Genomic DNA, 19,968 nt, shown 5'->3' on the forward strand with positions numbered 1-19,968 from the left:
ACCATCTTGTAAGACTTCCAATGTCATATCCCTTTATAATTTTCATGAGCATTACCTGGAGCTCCTTCTGCTTCCATATTGCATCAAATTATCTGACAAAAGTTGTATTTTTAGAACTAAAAGCAAAGTATTGAAGATTGCTGAAAATAAAGCAATTATCAAAATAGTTACATTTTATTTATATAACAATAGATTATTGACATCATGATTTTACAATGTAACTGAATTTATAAACATTCACTTCAGCAATAACACACACATATATATATATATATAATATAGTAACAACAATAAAATAAACAAAAGATAGGATGTTACTTAAATTTAATACAGTTTATACACAGATAATATAATAAGGAATTATATAATAATGTAATAATCATGATTTGATAAAGACTAATAGCCTTAAAATTAACAAGGCTCTTCAAATTATTTTATATTATATAACTTATATTTCAGTTTTCATACACTTTTTACCAAAGTTATTAAAAGAATTCTCGGGGAGACTGGCAATTTGCATCTATATTTGTGAGAGAACAGCAAATAGACAATAATAGCACTGTTTCAGACAGAAGCACATGGTAGAAGAGAAAGTTCTGAGACACCTCAAGGCTGAGTATGATACGTTCATGGTTAGAAAGGATGTCAGCAAAGCAAGTTGGAAAAAGCTAAGAAGGTTGAAATAAAATAGGTATCCCTGAAGTGTTGTGAATCCAGTGTACTTGATTTGTGAGAGACTATTCAGTATCAATGGGCAGAGAAGAATTTACACTATAATTAATCTCGAGGAAATCAATTTCTGTGTGGGAAAAAGTAAATTCCATATGACATTATAAACCAGAAGGGGAACACTACCTAAAGCAACCTTAATTAATTAAAAGTGTACATGTGTTTAAAACACTAACCATAAAGGAGAATGATAAGATTAAAGTTAAAATTTTATGAAATAAAAACCCAATGTAAGTTTATAAGAAAAAAATCTAGAAGAACATTTTGATACGTGTACTTTTAAATATTTATTCTGCATATACAGGAAAATTAGCTCTAAGTGCATGAAATTGTTCTTTTATAGTTTAAATATTTTCCACAGTGATGATTTAATTTAGTTAACTAAAAATAAACATTTTATTAACCTTTTAAGTAAATCAGTAGTGCACGCAAACAAAAATAATTTAAAAAAATAGAATGATTTGATGTTGTCTGAGACTGGTGGGTAAGACCCAAGGAGAATGACTCATATACTTCCTTTATACAATAATTTCAGAAAGGACAACACAAATGCAGATTCTAGAATTAGTACAGAAATGCAAGTAGGAGCAGATATTAGATTCTCCAATCCTTTACAGAACAACAAGTCATGCTTTTGTTCTGCAACAAGTAGCATTCCTGTGCAATTTCCATTATCACTGTAGACTACTTTAAGGAAAGAATACGTAGCAATGCTTCCTCATGTAAATAATGTCAGCCACAAAACAACAATTACCAAGGGAATAAGCCTCATTATAATTTTATTAATTTTGTATGATGAAAAACAATTTATATCTTATGTTCTGAACTACAGGACATAAAGCCATCCAACAAATATTCCTTGTGCTAATTAATGGTACTCAGACTTGTCATGCACTTTCTGAAAATACAAAACAATCATGGATTCCTTCATCTGCATTGAGATAATGCTGCCCTGCTTTTAGCTGACTGGTATTTCCTTCTAGGTCATGGAAAAAAGATTACTGGATCATTTAGTATATTGCTGCTTAACTCTATTAGAAAACCTTTTTTGCTGTGCAAATTGCTATATAATGAGGCACAACCAAAAGAAATTTAGAAAAAAAATTATTAACTCAGAGTGCCTTTTTTGTTTGACTACTTACTAGTAAAGCATTATAGGCCTGCTTATATCTTAAACAAAATAAAATTACATATAATTATGCATCTATTTTGGAGAATGATTTCCATTTTTCTACAAAATTCTAATAGAGGTTATTATATGGTGAGGTTCAACATAATAAGGCCATTTGAATGGAATAGTTGTCCATTCATTTGACTGTTTTAGAAATCAGTAGGATACTGATGACCAGAAATTGGACAGCTTTGGAATCATAGATGATATCATTTAGTGACAATAATGAACTAACCCAGCATTCTGATGTCCGTGAGTTTGTCAACATTGGAAAATTTCCCAATTGAAATAGTGATTTTGCCCAAATAATATCAGCACAGTAACTAAATATTTTTTTGACCAAAATACTGTTGTGAGACTATTGGGGTTCCCATTTTGAATATTGATGTGTCTTTTATTGATTAAAAAGACAGACTAAAATATACTAGATGTATATTTTACTATATATATTATATACTAGATGTATATCAGATGTAACTATCATTCTCCTGAGGATGATGAACGACTAAGTGTTATTTCTAGGGTGAAATAATAATGACTATAGGGCCAGTATGCGACTAGTCACTTCTCATGAACTTATTTTACTTCAAACTGAAATCACAGTGTTACATATTACTTAAATGCTCACAATTATAGCCAATGCTAATTCTTTTTTTTTTGTGATATATATTTTTTATTTTACAATACCATTCAGTTCTACATATCAGCCATGGGTTCCCCTATTCTCCCCCCTCCCACGCCCTCCCCTTACCCCCAGCCCACCCTCCATTCCCACCTCCTCCAGGACAAGTCCTCCCCCGAGGACTGTGATCAACTTGGTAGACTCAGTCCAGGGAGGTCCAGTCCCTTCCTCCCAGACTAAGCCAAGTGTCCCTGCATAAGTTCCTGGTTTCAAACAGCCAACTCATGGAATGAGCACAGGACTTGGTCCCACTGCCTAGATGCCTCCCAAACTGATCAAGCCAATCAACTGTCTCACCTATTCAGAGGGCCTGATCCAGCTGGGAGCCCCTCAGCCTTTGGTTCATAGTTCATGTGTTTCCATTCATTTGGCTATTTTTTTTCAATAATTGAGTAAAACTGAAATTTATTATATGCCACAGTCGTCCTAGGGACCTCCATGCTATATATATAGCCTCTATGGTTCTATGGGTTGTGGTCTGATTGTTCATTTTATATCTAGAATCCACCAATGAGTGAGTACATACCATGACTGTCTTTCTGGGTTTGGGTTACCTCACTCAGGATGATTTTTTCTAGTTCCATCCATTTGCCTGCAAATTTCATGCTTTCATTGTTTTTCTCTGCTGAGTAGTACTCCATTGTGTATATGTACCACATTTTTTTCATCCATTCTTCCGTTGATGGGCATCTAGGTTGTTTCCAGGTTCTGGCTATTACAAATAGTGCTGCTATGAACATAGCTGAGCATGTATCTTTATGGTATGTATCAGCATTCTTTGGGTACATGCCCAAGAGTGGGATGGCTGGGTCTTGAGGTAGTTCGATTCCTAATTTTCTGAGAAACCGCCATACTGATTTCCACAGTGGTTGTACAAGTTTACATTCCCACCAACAGTGGAGGAGTGTTCCCTTTGCTCCACATCCTCTCCAACATTGGTTGTCATTGGTGTTTTTGATCTTAGCCATTCTAACAGGTGTAAGGTGGTATCTCAGAGTCGTTTTGATTTGCATTTCTCTGATGATTAAGGATGTTGAGCATTTCTTTAAATGTCTTTCAGCCATTTGTAGTTCTTGTTTTGTGAATTCTCTGTTTAGCTCTTTAGCCCATTTTTTAATTGGACTGTTCAGTGCTTTGATGTCTAGTTTCTTGAGTTCTTTATATATTGTGGAGATCAATCCTCTGTCAGATGTGGGGTTGGTGAAGATCTTTTCCCAATCTGTTGGGTGTCTTTTTGTCTTATTGACTGTGTCTTTTGCCCTGCAAAAGCTTCTCAGTTTTGAGAGGTCCCATTTATTAATGGTTGTGCTCAGGGTTTGTGCTGTCGGTGTTTTATTTAGGAAATGGTCTCCAGTGCCAATGAGTTCAAGAGTGCTTCCTATCTTCTTTTCTATTAAGTTTAGTGTAACTGGATTTATGTTTAGGTCTTTGATCCACTTGGACTTGAGTTTTGTGCATGGTGACAGATATGGATCTATTTGTAATCTTTTACATATTGACATCCAGTTATGCCAGCACCATTTGTTGAAGATACTTTCTTTGTTCCATTGTATAGTTTTGGCTCCTTTGTCAAAAACCAGGTGTTCATATGTGCATGGATTAATGTCAGGGTCTTCAATTCGATTCCATTGGTCCGTATGTCGGTTTTTATACCAGTACCAAGCTGTTTTTATTACTATAGCTCTATAGTAGAGTTTGAGGTCCGGGATGGTGATGCCTCCAAGGGTTGCTTTATCATATAGGATTCTTTTAGCTATCCTGGGTCTTTTGTTTTTCCATATAAAGTTGAGTATTTTTCTTTCCAAGTCTGTGAAGAATTGTGTTGGGATTTTGATGGGGATTGCATTGAATCTGTAGATTGCTTTTGGTAAGATTGCCATTTTTACTATGTTAATCCTGCCTATCCATGAGCATGGGAGATCCTTCCATTTTCTGATATCTTCTTCAATTTCTTTCTTTAGAGATTTAAAGTTCTTATCAAAAAGGTCTTTCACTTGTTCAGTTAGTGTTATCCCAAGGTATTTTATATTATTTGTGGTTATTGTAAAGGGTGATGTTTCTCTGACTTCTTTCTCAGCCCTTTTATCATTTGTGTATAGGAGGGCTACTGATTTTTTTGAGTTGATCTTGTATTCTGCCACTTTACTGAAGGAGTTTATCAGCTGTAGAAGTTCCCTGGTAGAGTTTTTGGGGTCACTTATGTATACTATCATATCATCTGCAAATAGTGAAAGTTTGACTTCTTCCTTGCCAATTTGTATCCCTTTGATCTCCTTTTGTTGTCTTATTGCTCTAGCTAGAACTTCTAGTACTATATTGAATAAATATGGGGAGAGTGGACAGCCTTGTCTTGTTCCTGAATTTAGTGGTATCGCTTTGAGTTTCTCTCCATTTAATTTGATGTTTGCTGTTGGCTTGCTATAAATTGCTTTTATTATGTTTAGAAATGTTCCTTGTATTCCTATTCTTTCTAAGACCTTTATCATGAAGGGGTGTTGGATTTTGTCAAAGGCTTTTTCAGCATCTAGGGAGATGATCATGTGGTTTTTTTCTTTCAGTTTGTTTATATGGTGTATTACATTGACTGATTTCCGTATGTTGAACCATCCTTGCATCCCTGGGATGAATCCTACTTGGTCGTGATGGATGATTGTTTTGATGTATTCTTGGATTCGGTTTGCCAATATTTTGTTGAGTATTTTTGCATCAATGTTCATGAGGGAGATTGGTCTGTAGTTCTCTTTCTTTGTTGCATCTTTGTGTGGTTTGGGTATCAGGGTAATTGTAGCCTCATAAAAAGAGTTTGGTAGTGTTCCTTCTGTTTCTATTGTGTGGAACACTTTGAAGAGGATTGGTATTAGTTCTTCTTTGAAAGTCTGGTAGAATTCTGCACTAAAACCATCTGGTCCTGGGCTTTTTTTAGTTGGGAGACTTTTGATGACTGTTTCTATTTCTTTAGGGGTTATTGGTCTATTTAAATGGTTTATCTGGTCTTGATTTAATTTTGGTATTTGGTATTTATCCAGAAAATTGTCCATTTCTTCCTGGTTTTCCATTTTTGTGGAGTACAGGTTTTTGAAGTAAGATCTGATGATTCTCTGGATTTCCTCATTGTCTGTTGTTATGTCTCCCTTTTCATTTCTGATTTTGTGAATTTGGGTGTTCTCGCTTTGCTTTTTGATTAATTTGGCTAGTGGTTTGTCTATCTTGTTGATTTTTTCAAAGAACCAACTCTTTGTTTCATTGATTTTTTGTATTGTTCTCTTGTTTTCTATTTCGTTGATTTCAGCCCTCAATTTGATTATTTCCTGGCGTCTATTTCTCCTGGGTGAGTTTGTTTCTTTTTGTTCTAGAGCTTTCAGTTGTGCTGTTAATTCATTGGTATGGGATTGCTCCATCTTCTTTATGTGTGCATTTAGAGCTATGAATTTTCCTCTTAGCACTGCTTTCATAGTGTCCCATAAGTTTGGGTATGTTGTACTTTCATTTTCATTGAATTCTAGGAACTCTTTAATTTCTGTCTTTATTTCTTCCTTGACCCATTGATGTTTCAGGTGGGTATTATTCAGTTTCCATGAGTTTGTGGGTTTTCTATAATTTTTGTTGTTATTGAGTTCTAACTTTAAGGCATGGTGGTCTGATAAGATACAGGAGGTTATTCCAATTTTTTTGTATCTGTTGAGATTTGTTTTGTGTCCAAGCATGTGGTCAGTTTTTGAGAAGGTTCCATGGGGTGCTGAGAAGAAGGTATATTCTTTGGTGTTAGGATGGAATATTCTGTAGATATCTGTTAGGTCCATTTGAATCATAACATCTGTTAGGTCCTTTATTTCTTTGTTAAGTTTCAGTCTGGTAGATCTATCTTTTGGTGAGAGTGGTGTGTTAAAGTCTCCCACTACTAATGTGTGGGGTTTGATGTGCGTTTTAAACTTTAGTAGTGTTTCTTTTATGAATGTGGGTGCTTTTGTATTTGGACCATAAATGTTTAGAATCGAGACTTCATCTTGGTGGATTTTTCCTGTGATGAATATGTAATGTCCATCCTGGTCTCTTTTGATTGATTTTAGTTTGAAGTCTATTTTATTAGATATTAGGATAGCTACACCAGCTTGTTTCTTAGGTCCATTTGCTTGGAAAACCCTTTCCCAGCCCTTTACTCGGAGGTAGTGTCTGTCTTTGGAGTTAAGGTGTGTTTCTTGTATGCAGCATATGGATGGGTCCTGTTTTCTAATCCATTCTGTTAGCCTGTGTCTTTTTATAGGTGAGTTGAGACCATTGATATTGATGGATATTAATGACCAGTGATTGTTAATTCCTGTTATTTTTTTGGTTGTGTTGTGTTGTCCTTCTGTGGTGTATGTTGGTGTAGGATTATCTATTGCTTGATTTTTCATGGATGTGTTTAGCTTCTTTGGGTTGAATTTTCCCTTCTAGTGCTTTCTGTAGGGCTGGGTTTGTGGACAGGTATTGATTAAATCTGGTTTTATCCTGGAATATTTTGTTTACTCCGCCTATGGTGATTAAGAGTTTTGCTGGGTATAATAGTCTGGGTTGGCATCCATGGTCTCTTAGTGTCTGCATGAGGTTTGTCCATGATCTTCTATCTTTCATAGTCTCTATTGAGTAGTCTGGTGTTATTCTGATGGGTTTGCCTTTATATGTTACTTGGTCCTTTTCCTTTGCAGCTCTTAATATTTTTTCTTTATTCTGTGTGTTTAGTGTTTTGATTATTATGTGGCAAGGGGACTTTTTTTTTGGATCCAGCCTATTCGGTGTTCTGTAAGCTTCTTGTATCTTCATAGGTATTTCTTTCTTTAGGTTAGGAAAGTTTTCTTCTATGATTTTGTTGAATATATTTTCTGTGCCTTTGAGTTGGTATTCTTCTCCTTCTTCTATCTCTATTATTCTTAGGTTTGGTCTTTTCATGGTGTCCCAAATTTCCTGGACGTTTTGTGTTAGGACTTTTTTGTCTTTATTGTTTTCTTTGACTGACGAATCTATTTTCTCTATCGTGTCTTCAGTGTCAGAGATTCTCTGTTCCATCTCTTGCAATCGGTTGGTTATGCTTGTTTCTGTAGTTCCTGTTCGTTTTGTCAGGATTTCTATTTCCAGCATTCCCTCAGCATGTGTTTTCTTTATTGTCTCAAATTCATTTTTCAGATCTTGGAATGTTTCTTTCATCTGTTTAATTGCTTTTTCTTGGCTTTCTTTGATTTCTTCCCATTTTTTGTTCGTTTTTTCTTCCATTTCTTTAAGGGAGTTTTTTATTTCCTCTTTAATGGAGTTTTTCATTTCCTCTTTAAGGGAAGTTTTTATTTCCTCTTTAAGGGAGTTTTTTATTTCCTCTTTAAGGAAAGTTTTTATTTCCTCTTTAAGGTAGTTTTTCAATTCCTCTTTAAGGAAAGTTTTTATTTCCTCATTGAGGGAATGTTTTATTTCTTCTTTAAGGGCCTCTATCATCTTCTTAATGTCATTTTTAGGGTTGATTTCTTCTGCTTCTTCTGTCATGGTATGTTTAGGTCTTGCAGGTGTAGAATCACTAGGTTCTGATGTTGCCATATAGGTCTTTATGTTGTTGCCTGTATTTTTGCACTGGCGTCTGCTCATCTCTTCCTCTGTGAGGTGCAGGTGGTGTCTGTGTCTGAGAGTGCCTCTCTTGTTCTAATTTTTAGTCTTGGTTTAGTAGTGGTTCTTGGTTAAATTGGTGCTATTGGGCTATTTCTTCAGGGGCAGCTGTTTTCGATCGGTGAATTATATACTTATGATTCTGGTGATCTGGTTTCGTGTCTGGGTAGCGCCTTCTTCTGTGTTCCCAGGTCACTTTTTGTTCATTTGTCAACTCCTCAGCTGATATTGTTTCTTCAGACTTTAAACTGTAGGCATCTGAATCCTCTCCCAGATGGGTTTCAGCTGAGCAGGGTAGTCTCACCAACACCTCCAAGTTGTTGGGTTTCACAGGATCAGCAGCTGGGCCCTGGGTTGTCCTCAGATGGAGTGTTCAGATTCGTTCTGGTTCTGACCCACGGAGATAGCTTCTTCCCCAGTTGTTGGGGTTAGGGGCGTCCCTGTTCCAAGCTGCGTCTGCTTGTCTCTGTCCCTGGGCCTGTTTACCTCTGCGGTCCTCCGCCGGGCCTGTGGTCCCTGTCAGCTGCCGCTGGTTCTGTCTGCCTCTGGGGGCCGCCACCGGGCCTGAATGTCTCTGTCGGCCGCTGCCGCCGGGCACGTCTACCTCAGCGGGCTGCCGCTGGGTCCGTCTACCTCCACAGGCCGCCGCCACAGGCCTACCTGCGTCTGCTTGTCTCAACCGCCGGGCCTGTCTACCTCTGTGGATCGCCGCTGGGCCTGAATGTCTCTGCCGGCTGCCGCCGGGTCTGAATATCCCCGTCGGCTCCCGCCGCTGGGCACATCTACCTCAGCGGGCTGTTGCTGGGCCCGTCTACCTCCGCGGGCAGCCACAGGCCTACCTGCGTCTGCTTGTCTCTGCCGCCGGGCCTGTCTACCTCTGTGGGCCGCTGCTGGGCCTGAATGTCTCTGCCGGTTGCCTCTGTGGGCCTCCGCTGGGCCTGAGTGTCTCTGCCAGCTGCCGCCGTGTCTGAATATCCCTGTCGGCTGCCGCCGCTGGGCCCGTCTACCTCCACGGGCCCCCGCCACAGGCCTACCTGCGTCTGCTTGTCTCTGCCGCCGGGGCCTGTCTACCACCAATGCTAATTCTTGTATACCTAATGCAAAATGGAATTCATGCTTTTACATCCCATTTACTTGCCTATATAACAACTATACATAAAAGACTCTATATAAATTTAATGTTTATGGTCTATCTCCTCCAATTGAGAGAAATTTGGATTTTATTATCTCAAGATAAGTGCTTCAGCGTATCCTGACTGTTGTTTAGGTAGCATGGTAGTCAATAAACTTAGCTTTGCATGTCCATATTTCCATCCAGTCTGTCTTTAAGTACAGAACTTCTCAAGTAGACTTTTTCAATATGGTAACGTTCTATCTAACTCACTTCTGTGTTTATATTATAAACATGCATACATATCTATGGAAGATGGTATAGCACGTACCTTCTGAAAAACTCCTTGAAGATTGTTTTTATATAGTCTATTTTGCATTTACACGGAAATGTAAACTCTTATATTTCCTCAGTGGCTTCCATTTATACATTCATACAGTATGTTTTGCTGTGGATATTTTGGTTCATGTCAGTTGATAACGTTGGAAGAGGTAAGGTAAGAGTAGAAACTGTAATTAGCCCTTTGTAGCTTAATGTAGCTTAAGGTTCACAGGACCTGTGACCTAGAAAAAAACAGTACTATTTGGGCATATGTTTTCAAATGATGCAAGTAATTGTCATTTTTCCTTTTTTCTAGATAACTCCCTGAGCATTTTGGCAAAGCATAATGGATTCAACCGCCAGAAGCAAGAACTCTACCTATTACCTATAGTGATCAGTGACAGTGGGAACCCACCTCTGAGCAGCACCAGCACCTTGACTATCCGGGTCTGTGGCTGTAGCAATGATGGTGTGGTCCAGTCGTGCAATGTTGAGGCTTATGTCCTTCCCATTGGACTCAGTATGGGCGCCTTAATTGCCATATTAGCATGCATCATTTTGCTGCTAGGTGGGTATCAGCCTTCATAGCCTGACTATAAATAAAGATATCAACCTCTAACATGAAATGTAGTCAGCATTCTTTAAGGGAAGAAGAGCTCCCAAAGTCAGAAGTTACTATGAGATGATAAAGTGAGAAAGGGGAGTGAAAACTTTGTCTCGTTTGACAGGATTTTTCATGGTTATTTGAAACTCATCACCAGTATGGCAATGGAGTTGGGAATGGGTCTCTGTACACTCATCCCAACACCAGTTACACAAATCACAGGTTGTAAATGACTTTAGTACAAGAAGTAGTTCTGTAGCCACATTACCACTGAATATAAATGACTCATGGATTGGATCATTGCATCATCAGATCTCAGAATTCAGTGAGATACAAAGAAAACGAGTAAGCAGATAAAAATATGTGCTCCTTAAAACATTTTATTTTAGGCCGGGCGGTGGTGGCGCACGACTTTAATCCCAGCACTCGGGAGGCAGAGGCAGGCGGATCTCTGTGAGTTCGAGGCCAGCCTGGTCTCCAAAGCGAGTTCCAGGAAAGGCGCAAAGCTACACAGAGAAACCCTGTCTCGAAAAACCAAAAGCAAAACAAACAAAAAAAAAACATTTTATTTTATAGATAATTTTGTTGGTATAAGGTAAAATTACAACAATGGTGAAATCATCCCTGTAATTCAGCACTTTGGAGAAAGAGGAGATATTGGGGTTCCATGCCATCCTTGGCTACATGTTAAGACTCTGTGGCCCAAAAGTCTATAATTTGTAGTTTTCTTTTCAAGAAAATATCAAAAGGAGTAATTATGACTTATATTTATCTTGAAAAATAATTGTCTTAAGGATTGTGTCAGTTCATGATTCACTTAGCTGGTAACTACTTCAGTAATAGTCCTTTCTCTTACCCTGTATTGGGACAACCTTTCTAGATAGAGGATTGCCAATTGCCCTTGAATATAATATTATCTATGTAACAATTTATATTGTATGAAAATAATCTATCATTTAATTGGAGAATAACTTTATTATAATATGTGCTGTGGCCATAGCTCAGTGATTGAGTGCTCAAAAGCATGTAGAATGTTTTGGGTTTCATCACTTCTACTAGCATTATCACCATCATAAAAAGAATTTTTCAAATACCATACATATTACATCTAAGAAACATAGACAGAAACCAAGAATATTGAATAGTTCACACAATATACTTAATGTGTTAATTATGCTGTGGATGCTATTTTCTATTTTGTAGGGCTCACATTAAGAGCTGACTCCAGATTATATGCATTTTATACCACAACTGAATGTGTATTAAACAAAAGTGATTTGAAGTAATATGTACAAGAGTTTAGTGTTTATCATTCAGAGTAGAGTTTAGTCTAATTTTATTTTAAAGATTTTGACAGTCTTGATATGAGCACTGCTGAACACTAAAGCACTAGACTCAAGGTGCAGGGTTGAAAAGAAGTAAATATGTGCTTTTTAAAAATGCTCCTCTCCCCTATCATCTATTCTGCTCTGATTGTGGCAGGATACGCTTGTTGACTGATTATGATTTGCTATTTTTCTTACAGTCATTGTGGTTCTGTTCGTTACCCTAAGGCGGCATAAAAATGAGCCATTAATTATCAAAGACGATGAAGATGTTCGGGAAAACATCATTCGCTACGATGATGAAGGAGGCGGGGAGGAGGACACAGAGGCTTTTGACATTGCAACTTTGCAAAACCCAGATGGAATTAATGGATTTTTACCCCGTAAGGATATTAAACCAGATTTGCAGTTTATGCCAAGGCAAGGGCTTGCTCCAGTTCCAAATGGTGTTGATGTCGATGAATTTATAAATGTAAGGCTGCATGAGGCAGATAATGACCCCACGGCCCCACCATATGACTCCATTCAGATTTATGGCTATGAAGGCCGAGGGTCTGTGGCTGGCTCCCTCAGCTCCTTGGAGTCCACCACATCAGACTCAGACCAGAATTTTGACTACCTCAGTGACTGGGGTCCCCGCTTTAAGAGACTGGGCGAACTCTACTCTGTTGGTGAAAGTGACAAAGAAACTTGACAGTGGATTATATAAACAATCTATGGAACTGAGCATTCTGTAATATTCTAGGGTCACTCCCCTTAGAGACAACAAATGTGGCTATTTGTTTTAGAGGCAAGTTTAGCACCAATCATCTATAAACTCAACCACATTTTAATGTTGAACCAAAAAAAATAATAAAAATAAAAGTATATGTTAGGAGGTTATAAATCTTGTGGAGTGTGAATTAAGTATGTGGAGTGTCTAGAAGTCTTTGGATATTTGATGTTTACCTGACTGCCTCAGTCAGAGATTGGGATCCTAGTTAATCATTAGAGAATTGTTTAAGAGGAAAAAAAATTAAAAGGTGCTTTATTAGAAAAAAAAAAAATGGACCTACAAGAATTCTGCTGCTGATATGTGTCTTCTGCAAGGATTTTTATGAGTGCAAATGGTTTTTTTCCCCTTCACCAATAAGGATCCCGTCACAAATGATAAAGCAATACTTTGGTCTGCTGTACGTTATGACTTTATGGAGATTGGGGAGGCCTCCTAGATTATATGGTACGGTGACCACATGTTGTACATAAATGTTGGCCCCACTCACCAGAGACTGAATAGCATCTTTAAATATTGTGTCGAGCCTTAAAATATTCACATGTTCGTAATCCATTCCAGGGTGGGGAATGCCAACTCAAAGGTGGGAGGAGAGAAATGCCATTCAAACAGGCTGTGTCTAGAAGCAGGATTCCTGGTTCCCTCCACTTCATCTTCTTCCACAAGGACACAGAGATAAACTGTATTCCAGAGTGGACCACATCAGAGACAGATGGTTTTATTGCTAGCGTGTGAATTTATTTGTTTAATCCTCAAAATAAATATTTTATTGATGTCCAATAATGCTTTTATTTATTAAGGTTGGTAATCTATAGATTAAGGGATTATATGGGGGAAAATTAAATTATATCCATTAATAATCCTTTAGATTGTTTTATATTAATATCTATACAATGAATGTTTAATACATGTACATTTTGATGAGCTAAGTATGGCAGGCAATATTATCAAGGGGAGAGGTAATAGTCTCTTTAGAGTAGAAAGTGTTTTGTGACTGGTAATGACAGGAACAGCATTTCCCAGAGAAACTTTTGGACTGTTTTCTATTTTCTTCATAATCCTAGTATTTGGTGTTTTTACTACAAGCACAAACATCTGAAAGTATATTGATTCCTGTGAATATTTAAACTCTAGACTTTTAGATATTTACATAATGCCCCACCCAATAAAAATGCTTCAAGTTGTCCTCCCCCAACTAATTTAAAGCAGGAAATGATTTGTACATAATTTTACTGCTTATGTTTTTTACACTTCTGTCCCTGGTCATGGTGATGCGCAGAACGTGTTAGATTACAAAAAACTGAGCAACACTAGGAGATGTGAGCATATTTAATTTGTAATGCAAACCTGCCATGTAGAAGTAGAAAATGTATGATAAAACTCAAGTATTACATGCAGATCATTTTACTTTTCTACTTTGCTTTAATGCAATATTGTTTATTTACTCCATGTGTTGTATTCAGAGAAACTCCTGTATTGTTTCCTACTTTGTGAAATATATTTTTATAAATACCTTTGTTGTCATCATTTTGTCCAGCTACATGAAGATTTCTTGGCAGAGCAATTGACTTTAACTGACATTCCAAACTGTGCAATCAAATCATACTGTGGGGCACTTTTAGTTTTAAGAGTCTTTATTATAATAAAGAACCAGAGAAGAGGAATGGATTGCTATTGATCCCATAGCAAGAAAACATCAGAGACATAAAAATAAATGCCATAACTAAAAGGCCGTCTAGTATGTCTTTGGGGCCCCTGGAGGCAGAAGGTGGAGTGGAGTTAGCAGGAAAGGATAAAAGAACAAGAAGGCAATTGTGCATAGGAAAAGCCTACATTTTGGAGATTACAGTCCAACATGTGAGGAAATGAAGGGATTAGAGAACAGGATTTGGAGAAAGAACCTAGACTACATTGCAGATATGAAAATCATTCTTTTCTAGATCCTTAGAGGATCCAATATAACAAGATAGGTAGGCTATTGTCACCTGCTACCTCAGACTAGGCCTAGCTTGGGCTATCTAGGGAAGGCATGGGTTTGGCTTAGAGATGGGGGACAGTTTCTGGAAGCTGTCTCCATCATGACAGACACAAAGTGACTAACTATTCAATTAAAATTTAGTAAGTATCCAGTAGCTTACCACCTCCTTCTTATTCCCTATTACCTGAACATAATCTTTTATACTTACCTGAGTGGCTACTGAACACTTTTCATGAAGACAGAGTCTACAGTGACTTTTCTATATAGCAGGTTAGCAAGAGTCATAAAATATGTTGATATCAGTTATAGTAACAATAAAATTCCAAATCCTAACCCTCTTTCATATTATAAACTAAAGTGGAATTACTTTTTATTTTTCCCTTTCACTTCAAACTCATCTCTCTTTACTTTGTAGGAAACTGCTGTACAGAGACATATTTAACTGACATATCACAGTATTCTTTTATAGGAATATAAAAATCACTATCCTCAGTATTGTCAATCAGGAGGAATATTCATATGATAGAAGACAATGTAGCCTGAACCAGTTTTCCCAATCTTCCTTTAAATTTTACTTTGCCCAGGAAGACATCATGGAAACATGAACTTCATGTTAACACTTCTTTCCACTACCTTCTAAGCATTTTGAGCATTGAAGTCAATATAAAGTTTTGATATGCTGGATAAAGTGGTGCTGTGTATGGTTATGTGTGAATAATATGGTTTTGGTATGTGAAATACACTTTTAGAGTATTCTGAATTTAAATTAAACCCCCAAACCCACACACATACAAGTAAGCTGTAAAGTAAAGTAAAGTAAACATTTACTTTAGTAACACACTTGCTAGAATTCCCACATGCAAAATAGACCCAAAGTGTTTTATTAAAATTTAAGGATTCCTTCCTCAACTTCTCAAGCAATGCATTTTAACTTTATTATCATTTTATATTAACAAAATCATTTTGTGCTAACAATACAGACACATCAAATGAATCTCCACACACGTATGGTCATTTATCAACTAAAATAGTGCTTCATTCGACACTCATTTTATTGTGTCTGTGGTCTTTGTGTGTCCCAAGCACCAGCCCCTTTTAATCATTGCCCAATAATTCTGTGCCAAATGATATGTGAAACAAAGCTAGTCTCCCTTTGCTTACTTCACTGCAAGGATCTCCGTCAAACTGAGTTTCCTCACATGACTGGAGGCCACATGGAATCAACCCTTGCCTCTAGTTTCCAAGTGATTTGGTAGAACACTTCTTTTTCATCTCTACACAAACATATTACCAAATATTAACAAAGCATTCCTTATAAAATTCTCACTATGAGTGCAGTCAATACAATTTAAAATGGATTATGATAATACAGCTGAAGTATTCTATAAATTATATTCATGTGTTACCTTTCCCACACCAAATTGTGCTGTCCATGATACAAACTTTACAGTAAAAATGTTTTCTACCCCAAAAAGGGAGGAAATAAGTATATGTGTGTATATAACATGAAAGGAAACTTGGATTCATCACTATCCCCAGTGAAGCAAGAATCCAAGGAAAGAGACAAATGTGTCTTTTGAGAGTTTGCTTAATCATATGCTTAAAGTAAGACAAGTCTCTGCATGAGACTTAGAAATCTCCTAGGAGCAGCCGACTCCACACTGAGACTCCACAGAGAGCTGGGCTATCTGTATTTTAGAGAAGGAAAGCGGGTGCTGAGAGCTAAGTAGCCAATTACTTTTTATAGCCACATAAGGACTGGAGGCAAGTAGTCCTTTGCAACATGTTGTATTATGCGATCGTTGGCTTTGCAGGGAATCTCACGAATGTATAACCTTCTGATTGCCTTTTTGATTGAAAGTTCCATCTGAGATCAAGGCACTGCAACCAGTAATAAGATTTCAAAAAATCCCATCACTGGCACTGTTGGAAAGGTTGAGCGTGCCTGAAATCCCATCACTGTCAGTCAAAGAGATAAGGTAACAGTGGGCATCACTATAAAAGCTGCATGAATGCACAATTTAAACATGAACATCAACACAAAAAATGATGCTCACACATTCGTATGAATGTCCATATAGATACATCTATACCCATAGATATGCATGTACACAAATACACACACACACACACACATACACACACACACACACACACACACACTTTCGATAAATTACTTCAGAGAATTTATACTAATGTGTTCTCCTTTCAATAATAGTATGTTTCCATTTCACAGTCTCACAGACTACAAAAAAAAAACTTGAAATGATGGTTCTTTGTTTTTCTGACTCTAACCTTGAAGTTGAAAGAAATCTGTCTTGGGGTAAAAGGTTTTAAATGTGAATTTTGTTTATGAACATAATAATAACTCATAAAGCCTGGGATTAGGATTAAATGCATCTCACTGAGAAGCTGGATTTGGATGCTTTTGTATCATTGTATTTTTGTGAAGATAATAATTGTAGAATATATTTTGTAGGAAATAATTTTCTCTATGTTTACGTTTCTTTGATTCCAACACAGTTTTCTTTGCTAAACAAAGTCCTTTGCATTGTTGCTCAGATGGCCAAAAAAATGAATAAACTGTTTACTATCATTTCTGTTCTTGTTTTTGATAATTATGATGGTTTCATTGTCCATTATTAAAGGAGATATTTATTTTGAGCATTTTCTGTGTAGTTGACACACAATTATTGATCAGAGTATATCCTTAACGTTTACAGTGTCCCAGTACTGTTATTTTGGATGACTTCCAAAAATACTGAATGCGTGCAATTAAAAATCCTACTGCTTCTACAAGAAATTTGTCTACTACATTTACTGAACATGTATCAGAGCTGGAATTAGGCTACATAGGAGTTACAGAAAAGTTAAATGTGATGGTATCTTTGAATGTCCTTCCCCATGTACAAATTGAAGCCAATAGAGCACTTCTTAACTAATCACTGGGACATTCTTTGTCTGTGGTTAAACAGCATTTAAACCTGGCCTGGCACAAGGCTCTCACAACAGAGTTGTTAACTTCCCTTAAACAGTCCTTGCTCTAAGTGTTTTAAGAGCCTTCAAATGGTAAGAAACAAAAAGTAAGTTACCTATTGCTCTATTCGAGGAAAAAACACAAAATTCAAAGCAAGAACACTTCATGAGAGCTTTGCTTTCAAAGATGAAATTTTAGCAATGAGTATAAAGAAGCCATATATTTTCCATAATCTCAGAGGATAAATTATAAAAAGCACATATAAGTATCAATGATACATTTGAAAGCTCAAGGAAGAATTGAAATGTACAGAGAATACCCCGAGGGTGGCTAAATTATACCATGTGCTGTGAGCAACATAAGAAAAAAAGACTTTTAGGAATTTATTAAGGGGTTTGCCAACACTAATTTATAGATAATTACAGGAGACAGAAGCTGAACTCTAGTCTTTTGGGTCATTTATGGGATTGTGACATTGAGAGTGCTTAGCTTGGATGCTCTTCTTTTAATGATGACAGCTCGAAAGGAGGGTACTTCCTGGTGACATGAGTGCCTGTGGGACTCTCCTTTCAACCTGAGTGATCTGACACAAGCTGACTCACACCTTGAATACAGGTCTAACCTCTACTTGGCTATACAAATAGATAATGGATTTCTCTATTGTTATTCACAGATGATAGAAGAGGCTTGCTAAGAGGAATACCAGAGAATGTTGCCTGAAGAAAAGGACTATGGACAACAGTGACTTCAGTGAACCAAGAGGCCAGAACTTCAAAAGGAAAAGAGAGGTTGCTAAAGGCACATGTTAGTTCTTTCAGATCTCCTCTGTTTATTCAAAGATCTCCAGGGCTACATGCATATGAGCAATATTTTAACAATTACTGTCTAAGGTTGAACTCAGCAATTATGAATCATTGACCGGGACAACTCTCTGTTTCCATTATATGCTTTCCCTTGAATGTGAGTCTCTCTGATACTTTAAAAAAAAAAAGGTTTTCTGTAATAGACATCTAAAGTTTGAGAGCTATAAGTTGTTTGTCAGGTTTGACTGTCAGATATGTAGCTAGATGATCTAAGTTCATTGTTAGTACTATCAATAATGATTGTTCAAATAAACTTTTAAAATTTCTTCCTAACAAAAGATGTCTTTTCTACAAAACCTGTTCTTGATACAGTGTCTGTGACAGGAAAACCATGTATGCTTAACATATTTCTTTTGCTACTCAAAGAAACGACATATATTGGATAAATTAGTATAGAAGCCAATACATGATGAAACATTAGACTTGTCTTTACTGTTGGAAAGGCTAGGAGTGTTCCAAAAACAAAGATAAAGAATAGCACAGCCTGCCAATTTAGGCACAATGCATTGCCCAAGGCTGTGCTGAAATGAGTCTTAGACAAAAATATTGCATATCATCGAATAGGGCCAGGTTCAGGGGACCTGAAAATTAATGTTGAGTCAGCAGCTTTTCTCAATGGACTTTTTGACATGCAAAATCTCCATGTGACAAATTTCTAGGTTCTTACTTAGAGAACAGAATATGCTAAAATGATATTCAAATGTTCTAGATGATTATAATAAGTATATTCTTGAAAACCTGGTGGCATGGAAAAGGGAAAATACATAAAATAAAAGTAGGAACACATAAGAAGAATACATATGAATCTGAATATTTGAAGTAGATTTCTCTGGGAAATTTTTGAGCTGCCATATTTTGTAAAAGCAAAGCATAGAAATCAGGAGATAGTGATGCTATAATTGCTCTCTTATATGAAACCAATGACAGATGTAGTAAATGAAGATGTGGTAAATACATTATCACGGATGAGGAGAAAGAGTCACAAGATGTGAAGAGCTGAGCAGAGATGTCATTTCTCACCAGGATGAGCTACTCTGGTTCACTTTATGTGAAAGATTTGAAGGGCAATGACATGTCCTGACCCTAAGATTTGTAGGGCTTTTTGATAGCACCAGGAATTAAACCCAGAGCATCATGGCAGTAACACATGCACTCTGGCACCAAACTCTAAACCCAGCCTTGGCTTGTAATTTTAAAAATATCACTGAGCTTCCTGTATGAAAATAAGATTGTAAGACACCGGAATGATAGTAGCACATTCAAATATGGTTGTTCTACACCAAAAACCAATATTGGCTTTGACTACTACAGTGCTAATAAATTTATAGGAGTGGGAGTCAGATATTAAATTGGTAGTCATGGTGTATGCACTTGATGAACAAAATAAAAAAAAGGAGAGATTTTTGTTTTCTAATATCAAATTTTCAGATCTGAAAACATACATAAAAATAACATTAATCACACAGACCAAACAGGTTGAATAAGCTGTACATTATATACACATATATGTATGTATGTGTGTATGTATCTATGTATGTATGTATGAATGTATGTATGTATGTATGTATGTATGTATGTATGTATGTATATACACTCATACATATATACACTGCATCAGTAGCAATCTGGATAGAAAGTCTTGCACAGAAAAGAATGAGAAATTTTTATATAAAACACTATTTTCAGAAAATGCACCTAAATTATTGTAACTTCATTTCAGTGCAAGCCATCCATTCTGTGAGTACAACCATTTGTATATTAGATAACATTATTAGTTGATTGATTCACTGATTGCTGTGATCATTAAGCC

General features: G+C 36.7%; 1 protein-coding gene across 5 annotated transcripts in view; it reads left to right on the forward strand.

Moving 5' to 3' along the window:
* Positions 1 to 19,535, forward strand: part of Cdh8 (cadherin 8) — a 393,789-nt gene extending 374,254 nt beyond the window's left edge. The window contains exons 11-13 of one of the 5 annotated variants that reach the window (XM_042277242.2): positions 9,956 to 10,207; positions 11,769 to 11,951; positions 12,902 to 16,984. In XM_042277242.2, coding sequence (XP_042133176.1) covers positions 9,956 to 10,207; positions 11,769 to 11,951; positions 12,902 to 12,963 — 497 coding nt within the window. In that variant the 3' untranslated portion in view covers positions 12,964 to 16,984. Of the gene's footprint in view, positions 1 to 9,955; positions 10,208 to 11,768; positions 12,400 to 12,901; positions 16,985 to 17,968 lie in introns of those variants that run through there. The other 4 variants (XM_042277243.2, XM_042277244.2, XM_076571612.1 and 1 more) reach the window with 4 other exon arrangements.
* Positions 19,536 to 19,968: the final 433 nt, after the last annotated feature.

Source organism: Peromyscus maniculatus, chromosome 5 (genome assembly GCF_049852395.1).
Source record: "Peromyscus maniculatus bairdii isolate BWxNUB_F1_BW_parent chromosome 5, HU_Pman_BW_mat_3.1, whole genome shotgun sequence".
Lineage (NCBI taxonomy): Eukaryota > Metazoa > Chordata > Mammalia > Rodentia > Cricetidae > Peromyscus > Peromyscus maniculatus.